This window comes from Lactuca sativa, chromosome 3, assembly GCF_002870075.4.
Source record: "Lactuca sativa cultivar Salinas chromosome 3, Lsat_Salinas_v11, whole genome shotgun sequence".
In the NCBI taxonomy this organism is placed as follows: domain Eukaryota; kingdom Viridiplantae; phylum Streptophyta; class Magnoliopsida; order Asterales; family Asteraceae; genus Lactuca; species Lactuca sativa.
This window is the reverse complement of record NC_056625.2, coordinates 301,903,330-301,912,938: the sequence shown is the minus strand read 5'-3', so window position 1 is coordinate 301,912,938 and position 9,609 is coordinate 301,903,330. Positions and strand designations below refer to the sequence as shown.

Here is a 9,609-nt window from a genome sequence, read left to right as displayed (position 1 = left end):
GCAATACTTATGGATTGTGCCGTAGCTAAAGTCCTAGTTTTCTAGTAGTGTATGCTTAGTAATTTCTTATTAATTATCTTTTCTTTTTATTATGATTTACAATTTTTCAACATTGTTAATGCCACTCGAGCGGTGCCTCTTTTTACTTAATACAATATCAACGATCCAATTAGAGATTGATCATTTTTGGAAGTTTTTATCATTGTAGTCTCGAATCATTTTGGTTTTCAAACTTGCGCAAATGGCACGGGGGCTTCCGCTAGTTTTCTAATAAAACACCAATAATTGGATCTTTAAACTATGCTTCTTTTCACAGATGTGCATTTTTGGTTCTTAATGTATAATGTTATATATGAGTATAATACTTTCATTTTTTTATTTTTAAGTTGGTCTGGAGTTTATCATGAATTTTCATTCCTTTGAATTTGCAGTTACTAAACTCAGTAAATTACGAAACCCTTTGTAGAGAGAATTGTATGTTTGTATATATGCTAAATAGTTGTAATGACTAATGAATCATGCCTCATTCTCATGGCTAACTTATTTGGTTTAGTTAGAAAACTGTAAATTTATTGTCAGTCATTCAAGTACTCATAGTCATGTATTAAGTTTGTGCATTTCTTCACAAATCGTTGCTTTTGGCGTTTCTAAGATTTTACATGGAAAGACTATTATTTCCCATTACTTTTTAGGATATTATTTAATCTCTTCATTTATACTTTTTTATTATTTGTATGCGTCTACATATCAATGTCATACACTAAAAATGCTTATTTTTTAGTTTACTAATTGTCCCTGGAGACTCTTACACCCTATTCTCGAGTGTCACTTAGCGAGGGAAGTGGAGAGAAAGGGAGGGAATTGGAGTGAAAGAGTAGTTCATCGTCTTCCCCAGTTTTTTTTTGGGATAATTTACGAAAAAAAGAACGGACATCAGAGGAAAATCTTCCCTCCTAATTAATCTTCCTCCCAAATTCGAGAGATTTGGAGAGAATGATAATCGATGATAAGGATAACAACACACGATTATATAAGATCACATTATCATTAACAACATACAAAAAAAGATCGGTCTGCTTCCTGCTGTTTCGACGACTTTGCTGCTTCGACAACCCTGTTGCATCTTATTGTTCAAATCAGTCCATCATCCATCAGGTTCCATTCTTCCATTCTTCTCCCTGTATTTTTTTTTTGTGAAATCGTGTTCACAATATATATTACAACCATTTTTTTTTCTGGTTCATTATGATTAGTTTTTCTTTATTATAGTTTAAAGTTGAATTGATTCGTTAGGTTACCTGTGATTATAGGTTTAGAACATCATTATATAGAAGTAAATATGAATGTTAATTATACGAAAGTAAATATGAAGTTAAATAGGAGGTGTTTATGTCAACAACATTCTGTGATTGTTCATTTCAATAGCAAATACATGCATAAACTATCGGTCAATGCATAAATTGTGAGTCAATGCAATTCTCAAAATTACATTCAAAGAAAGATGGAAATCAGTAAACCCATTAATCGTAAAGAGAAGCTTTCTTGTATGTACATCACTTACCACAGGAAGGAAAAAAAAGTCTTGTTTTGTGTACCACAATACCAAGAATTTGTTTGAGGAGGTTGTAAAGGTAATTGATTATGTTGAAGAGTAGACATCTAATTTACATAATCAAAATTAAGCATAAGTTATTTTATAATATTTCAAGATCTTTCCTGCTGAACTATTTTGTCCTTGCTTTTATTTTGGGTGTGTGGATGTTTTTTCTGCTGTTAGGATGCCCTCTTTATAATCCTTCACATTTTGTACATAAAATAGGTCACATTGATTTCAATGGATAATGACCTTCCTTTACCCACTCATATTCTTAAATCAAGACAAATGCAAGTTCTGCATCTAATTTGCTTGTTGATGGCTATTTTGGCACAACGCAAAATTACCATCAACAATGGTCCTAATTTACCTACTAGAGAAACTCTTTTAAAATGTCGACGTGTATGTGAAGAGTTGTTACATAACCTTTCAAATGGTGGTCAATGTAGTGAGCTTATCCGTATGAGTGTGCAAGCTTTTAAGAAGCTATGTGTTATCTTACGGCGTGATGGTGGTCTTCGACCTACTCAACGGATGTTTGTTAAAGAGCAAGTTGCAAGATTTTTGCACATTGTTGGTAATGATTTGAGAAATACATTTGTCTCTTGGATATATCGACGCTTGAAATCCACAACGAGTAGGTGCTTCGATAGAGTTTTGCGCTCGGTTATAGCATTAGAAAGTCTTTATATTCAACAACCACAAGGTGATGTTGTCTCCAAAGAAATTCAAGACAAAAGGAGATTCTTTCCTTACTTCAAGAACTATGTAGGGGCAATTGGTGGTACACATGTTCGTGTCAAAGTACCTAATAGACATGCCCTAGATACCGTGGCTGCAAGGGTTGCCCAACAATAAATGTGTTAGCTGCTTGTTCATTTGATTTATAGTTTACGTATGTTTTAACCGGTTGGGAGGGTACTGCATCAGATTGAAGGATACTGATGAATGCCCTCAATAGAGATGATAAACTAGTAATTCCAAATGGTAACTTCTAGTACCAACTTTTTATTTTATTTGTTTAAACTATTATTAAAAAACTAATTACAATTTAGTTATAGGTCACTATTCTTTAGTAGACGCAGGTTTGCCTCACTTAACTATATTAATGGCGCCATATAGAGGTGTTAGGTATCATTTAAAAGAATATTCCACTAGGGCACCACAAAATGCTAGAGAGTTCTTCAATCTTCGTCACACATCATTACATAATGCTATAGAAAGGGCATTTGGTGTTCTAAAAAGAAAGTTCCCTATCATTAGAAATACACAGGAACCTTTTTATTCTTGTGAAACACAATCAGACATTTTTTTTGGTGTGTTGTATTTCTCATAAGTTTTTGATAGTTGGAGATCGTGACAAAGATCTTGAAGATGAGGTATTACAGGAGGTGTTAAGTACACCAACAGAGGAAGTGAGACATAATTCAAGTGGTAGGCGTGAGGGTAACAGCATGGCTGAGCTAGTGAGGAACTCAATTGCAAATCAAATGTGGACTAATTACTTATTGAATCCGAACAATGAAATAAATATGTCAATATAGTTTAAGAGTATTTCGTTATATTATGTCATTTGCAATTTGGTTTTTTATTGAACATTGTTTTGTGAATTTATTGAATTGTGTTATTTAATTTTTTTAATGTTATTTTTTATAACTTGTACACTTTATAACCATGTTCTTTTTATAATAATGTAAACCGATAATGAACAAGCAAGAACCTTTTGTAAATACCGGTAAGAAGTCACTCTTGAACTGGATAGAACATATGGATGTTGCATTTGTTGATGCAATGGTACAACAACAAGAAAAAGGAAATAGGCTTCATGGAAATTTTACTTCACAAGCATATGCGAATATGGTTGAGGAGCTCAATAAGAAACTTAACATGAATTTAACTAAAAGTCATCTAAAAAATCATTTGAAAACTTTGAAATCTGGTTTTTCACAATGGTATGACATGTTCAATGGGATTTCCTTGAGTAGGTTCAGTTGGAATGCTGATACCCAACTAATTGAAGCAGATGACACTACTAGAAAAACAGCCTTTAATGACGCGCAAACAATGACACGCGGTGATTTACGATACGCAAAAGCGCGCGCTCTAAAAATAATGTCATCTCTTCAAACTTTTGAAGGATAGAGGTCACGCTTTTGTGCGTGCCCTAAAATTAATGTCCAAGAAAAAAAATTAAAAACACGGAGGGCACTTAATTAAAAATGGGCGTCGTCTAGAAATGTCGCTTTATATTTTTTAAATGAAAGGCGCGTTCTATTTTTTTGCAGCTGGGGGGAAAGAAAATCCCAAAAGTTTGAAATGCCGCCATTGTTATCCTCTATCTTATTTCCATCTTTCTTCTCTCTCTCTCTCTCTCACTCACTCTCTCTCTTTCTCTATCTCTCTTACTCTAATACCCAAAAAAAACCCTAATATCATCACAAATCCTCTTTTCTCCCACAACAAAATCGCAATATCACCAAATCTTTGATCCCGCAAGTAATCTGAGTTCACCTTTCAATTTCATTTGTCTCGCAAGTAATCTGAGTTCACCGGTGGCGTTCCTGACTGTATCAATGGAAGCGCTGCTCAAGTCGCTGACCAATTTCTTCACCTGCGTTTCGAGTTCCGTGAGATCAGTTCTCGCTTCAGTAGCAGAAGAAACAACTCTCGGCCCAAAAGATGATCTCCGCCATATTTGGTTTCGTGCTCTGTTTCCAAATCGAGGTGAAACTGCATGCTGGAAGCAGCAATGGCAGCCTGAGGCTCTATGTCTCTATCTCCAGTGGCGATACAATGATGCACGAGTTTAAGAAATCGGAGGAGGGATTGAGAGAATTTGTCGCTTCCTCTGGTTTCTCTTTTGATTCTGGTAATGTTTATATTCGGTTTCTCTTTCTTCAAAATTCTTTTTCACATATTTCTTCCCATATGAGTTTATGATTTCAGATTTTTTCCATATGATTTTGATCTTAGTTTGTGATTTAGAATTCTCAATCTTCGGTTTCTCCTTTATCCACCAGTTCATGTGCCCGATTGGGTTAATAGTTATGCTAGAATTTGATCAATTTCTTTGAAATTTAGGGTGAATTAGGTTAGGGCATGAATAGGAAACACTATAAATGGTTTGACTAAGTCGACGTCTTCTTCTCCTGTATCAACTTGACACCTCAACTCTTCTTTTGCACTGATCTGCAATCTATACTAGGTTTGATTTTTTTTATTTACAGGTTTTGTTAGTAGACCATGTCTATTGTTACTCAAATTAAACATGTTGTATTTTTTTTATTACAGGATGTGGTTTGACAAATGGTTGTTGAAGGAGCACATAAGTTCAGAGCCACACAACCTCAACTTGGTTTTTTGTTCTTCTTTCTTCTTTAGCTCCTGAGGCTTGATTTCATTGAAGGTTTGTGCTCTACATTCTAAGAATGCTCTTGCATGGATTGATCTTTGTCATTTAAGTTTCAATAGTATCATGCCTTGAATTCTTCCTTAATGTGTTTTTGACTATGTAGGTTTGTTGGGTGCCAAATAGCATGGTCCAAGCATCATCTCAATGACTGTTTTCCTGATCTTCCTTCACATCTTATGATCATTTTTCCTTTTTAACATTATTAGTATTTTGTATTTCTATCATGATGAAGAACTTTTTGTCTTGTTCTTTTCCCACTCAACTTTTTATTTCAACTAGTTCTAATTTTTTTTTTTGCTTTTATTCAGGCTGGATTTTTTCAAGTACCTGATTCTGATAGGCTAGGTTCTTTCTTAGGCTGGATTTATTCAGGCTGGATTTGTTCAAGTACCTGGCCATATATATTCTAGAAAAGTCGGTATGCATTATTTAAGCCAAATAATTATGTTTGGAAGAAGATCCCAGCGTGCATTTTAATGCCATGGTGAAGCTGATTTTAAAATAATATTAAAATTTTGTTTTACTTTCTTTATTCTAGTTATTTATTTTTGATTATGAATTTGGATGTGATTACAGGGTGAGGCATTAGTAATAACTAAAATGAACCAAGGAAAAAGCTAAACAACCTGAAATAGGGATCCAGCCATGAACCAGACAGTGTCAAGCTCATTATACTCTTTTCTGATGCCTTCTGCTCTTTCAACAACTTCAGCCTGATAGGAGGGATGTATGTGTAATGTGTTTGTTATATTCAACAACACAGGGGTGTCTATTCTTAAATTCAAAACTTAGGATAGGAACATATATATACCTTTATTGGACTTCCTGTAGATAATTGAGCTCAGATTCAGACCATAAGAGTGGTAATTCAACAGCTAGCTGTCCCTTTCCACATTGACGATCAAGCTCTTTTATATATGGGTACCAGAAAGATTTTCTTACAGGAAGCAGGGGGTCTTTCATATCAACATGAAAAGTACCATGTTCCAATCATCCATACAGATATAAGAACTAGCAACATTCTACTTGATAGAGAATTGCAGCAGAAAATAGCAAATTTTGGGCTTATAAGACTGCTACCAGAAGATACGACTCATCTTAGCACAAAATTCTCAGGGACTTTGTATGTTTAAAAGTACATATAACTTAACTACTAATTCAATTTGATTAAAGTAAATTTTCAATAACCAATGTTAAATCTTTGCAGGAATAGTGGTTATGTAGCACCTGAACATTTTTGCCATTATTTGTAGGACTATAGCTGTTCACTTCACCAACCCATTCCATGTCAGCACACGTGTAGCAGATAAATGCAGTGATGGCACCTTGCTTTTGCAGGTATATTAATCTCAAGTCTTGTTAGGGTTAAATGCAAAAAAAAAATAATAATAATTATTTACTCACATTCCCAGGTGATACTCCACTCACAAGTGAAGGCTAACTTAACCATACACGATTCTTGGCTGGACCTAAAAGACGGTTTTACCCTTGCTGGTGAAAGTCAAAGTAATGGAAGACCAACATCCGCCTTCTTTCCACTTGTAGTTCCTTCTACATCAAGAGCCGAAATCTTGTTCACTATATCCCTACCCACAAATGGCAAGCATTATTTTATTTCTCATTTTATCACTCATCTTTAGAAAAAATAATCAATCTCTCTTTTTTTTTTTTTTTTACAGATGAAGCGAAAGATATGAATCCTGATAGTGATACGATATTAAATATAAAATATCAAATATCTGGGGATAGAAATCATGGATCGCATACTCCTATGTTTGAGGATGAGTCTTCACAGATGTTGACTTTTAAGAGTGCTCTTGTTTTACAAAGACCAGTGTTGGAACCTTGTTTGACAGTTGGTTTTCTTCCCCTTCCTCCAGAAGGCCTTAGAGTCGGCCAGCTTTTTACTATGAAGTGGCGAGTTGAAAGGTTGAAGTATCTCGAGGACGAACAATACGTAAGTTTCTAAAATTTTTACTTTTTTTTTTGGCAATAAAAAAGTAAAACTGACTTAAATGTTAAATCATATATTTGATTTGCGAACAGGATGAGGTAGTATATGAAATAAACGCAAATTCTGAAAACTGGATGATTGCTGGGAGGAAGCGAGGCCATGCACCTCTCTCCACAAAGCAAGGTACTACTAACCTTTTATAATCCAAATCCTCTTTCAATATCTCAACATTTAATAAATTAATAAATTTTATATCTTGATTTCGAAACCTTGTTGTCTAAAAATAAACTTAATGTATACAGGTTCACGAATAGAGATTTCAATCCTATGCGTGCCATTGGTTGCTGGGTACATGCGGCCCCCACAACTGGAGTTATCGGACATTGGTGAGGGTAATATTAGTTGCAACCCAGCTGGGCCCCACTTGGTCTGTGTTTCCCCTCCACCTCTCAGCTCCTCCTTCTGTATTCCCATTCCCATTCCTGCCTAGACATGAAATCGTGACTTTTGTAGGTGCTTTAGTGTGGTGGTCCTAGAAATCATTAGTGGAAAGAGATACAAGGATGTTGACTACCAATTAGTCACTCAAAATCTCCTTGATCATGTAAGTATCTCATAATTAAGGGTTGGTTCATTCAACCCGTTCTTTTCATTTATGGTTTTAATGATGAAGGTATCTCAAACACTCAATGATTTATTTTGTATTCAGTGAGACCTTAAGCTTAGGTGAGAAGTTCTTACTAGCCTTTCTGTTGTTATGTGTATGATAGGCACGGGATCTACATGAGAGTGGAGCGCATCTGAATTTAATGGATGAGAAACTAGATCCTAGTGAATATGCAGTAGAACATGTTATGGAGATCATCAAGATAGCATTGACTCAACCACCATCAACTAGACCTACAACTTCTGAAGTGGTTATATGCTTTTAAGTGAAAAATCTCTTCACTTATGGATGTATGTATGTATGTAGGTATGTATGTATGTATGTATGTATGTATGTATGATTTTTATTAATACCTTATGTATATATATATGTAGGAATGGGAAGGATTAATTGAATTGATGGGAACTGAATCAAGAGCTGCAGGGGGTCTTGAATTTTTACACAAGTAAGTTATGGTTTGCTTTTTTTTTTTGGTTTATAAGAAAGGGGCTAGGGGTAAAATTGTCATTTTACTAACGGTGCGAGTAAGAGGGACCAAAATCACAACAAAGTGAAACAACAAGGACTAGAAGGTCAACTAAAGTCTTGCCTTTTGAAGGATCAAAGTCTTCAGTTGAACCAACTACAATTGTTAGTCCCTAAATATAGATTTCTTTTTTCTTTTCGTCCCTACAGTTTCCTTTTTGCATATTTGGCCTCTTCTCCAATGAAAATGACTATTTTTGGGTCCAAAGTGGAAAAAATCAGCTATACTCAAGGACCAAAACCTTTACAAGAACCTCAAAAATAAGGACCAAAATTAAAACACAACTTTTCATTACAAGGGTAAACATGTCATTTTCTAATCCAAACTTTTTTCCTTTATGTAAATATAAAAATATATATTTTGCCCTCCCTGAAACAAACCTCAACAAGATGAAGATTGGAAGCACGGTTGAGGACAAAAGCAAACTCACAATTGTATTGTCTCATAGTTTTCTCAAAAGCTTCTTTAATGCTCACAACCTGCATGTTAATCAATTTTTATAGCATGCTCACAACGTATCTAGAAGTTTTGGAGGAAACGAGACACAAGCAAAAATAAATAAGCATGCTTATTTATTTAATTTACAATTTACAATACAATTGATAGATATATGAATCCATATGTTACTTAATTTTGTTCTTTTTTATTTTTAATATGTGCAGCATAGGGAGACATCAATGTCCTTCAAAACTATAGATGATGTCCAAGTCTTACTCTATGCAGTAAGTATTAAAGAAATAGCAATGCACTTTCATTCATTTGTTTCATATTTTTTTCACATTTCTTTAATGATATTTTTCCTTGAGTCATAGAATGATTGGCACATATCTTGTTTTTTGATATTTATACGCAGTTTTTTTCTTACGTCGGTGGTGGCGGAGTTCAAGATTATGGGAGACTTGTAATCATGTTTGGCTTTCCTTTCCAGTAAGAAACAGAGTTGTATGATTATTTGTTAGTTTTATAGGAATGTATAACACATGTTAGCAATGTATTATTTTTGTTTAACATTTGAATGATTTTTTGTATGACATTATAATTTGTGCAATTTATTTTATATTATGCAATGGATTGTATTTTTTGTATATGGTATTTTATTTCTGTTATAAGAAATTAAATGAAAATTTAATTTAAAAATTAATAAATATATAATTTTTTTTTAAACATTTAAATTTACGATACGCAAAAATGTATGTCATCTTCATTTATGACATGGCCTTTCTTGACAGGGGCTTTCTTGATACGCATTGCGTGTCATTAACACGCGCGTCGTAAAGTTACGACACGCGAATGCGTGTCGTCTTCCTTTATGACAGGGCCTTCCTTGATACGCATTGCGTGTCGTAACCGCACGTCGTAAATGCGCGTCGTAAATGTGCGTCGTAAATGCGCGTCGTCTATAGACGACGCGCAAAAGCGCGTCGTCTCTCTTTATGACAGGGCCTTCCTTGACACG

The 9,609-nt window shown here is 34.5% G+C and overlaps 1 protein-coding gene across 1 annotated transcript; it reads left to right on the top strand.

The window, feature by feature from the left end:
* The first annotated feature begins 6,698 nt into the window (after positions 1–6,698).
* Positions 6,699–7,457, top strand: LOC111889081 (trafficking protein particle complex II-specific subunit 130 homolog). Its single transcript, XM_023885214.3, has 3 exons — positions 6,699–6,963; positions 7,053–7,143; positions 7,263–7,457. The coding sequence occupies exons 1-3, from the start codon at positions 6,700–6,702 to the stop codon at positions 7,448–7,450; spliced, it is 543 nt and encodes a 180-aa protein (XP_023740982.2). The 5' UTR covers position 6,699; the 3' UTR covers positions 7,451–7,457.
* The last annotated feature ends 2,152 nt before the right edge of the window (positions 7,458–9,609 follow it).

Bases quoted from the DNA above. Each gene is read 5' to 3' on its own strand.
- LOC111889081 (XM_023885214.3), top strand. From the start codon at position 6,700: ATGAATCCTGATAGTGATACGATATTAAATATAAAATATCAAATATCT. The intron at 6,964-7,052 runs GTAAGTTTCTAA...ATTTGCGAACAG, and splicing joins ATCTCGAGGACGAACAATAC to GATGAGGTAGTATATGAAAT. The intron at 7,144-7,262 runs GTACTACTAACC...TAATGTATACAG, and splicing joins ACCTCTCTCCACAAAGCAAG to GTTCACGAATAGAGATTTCA.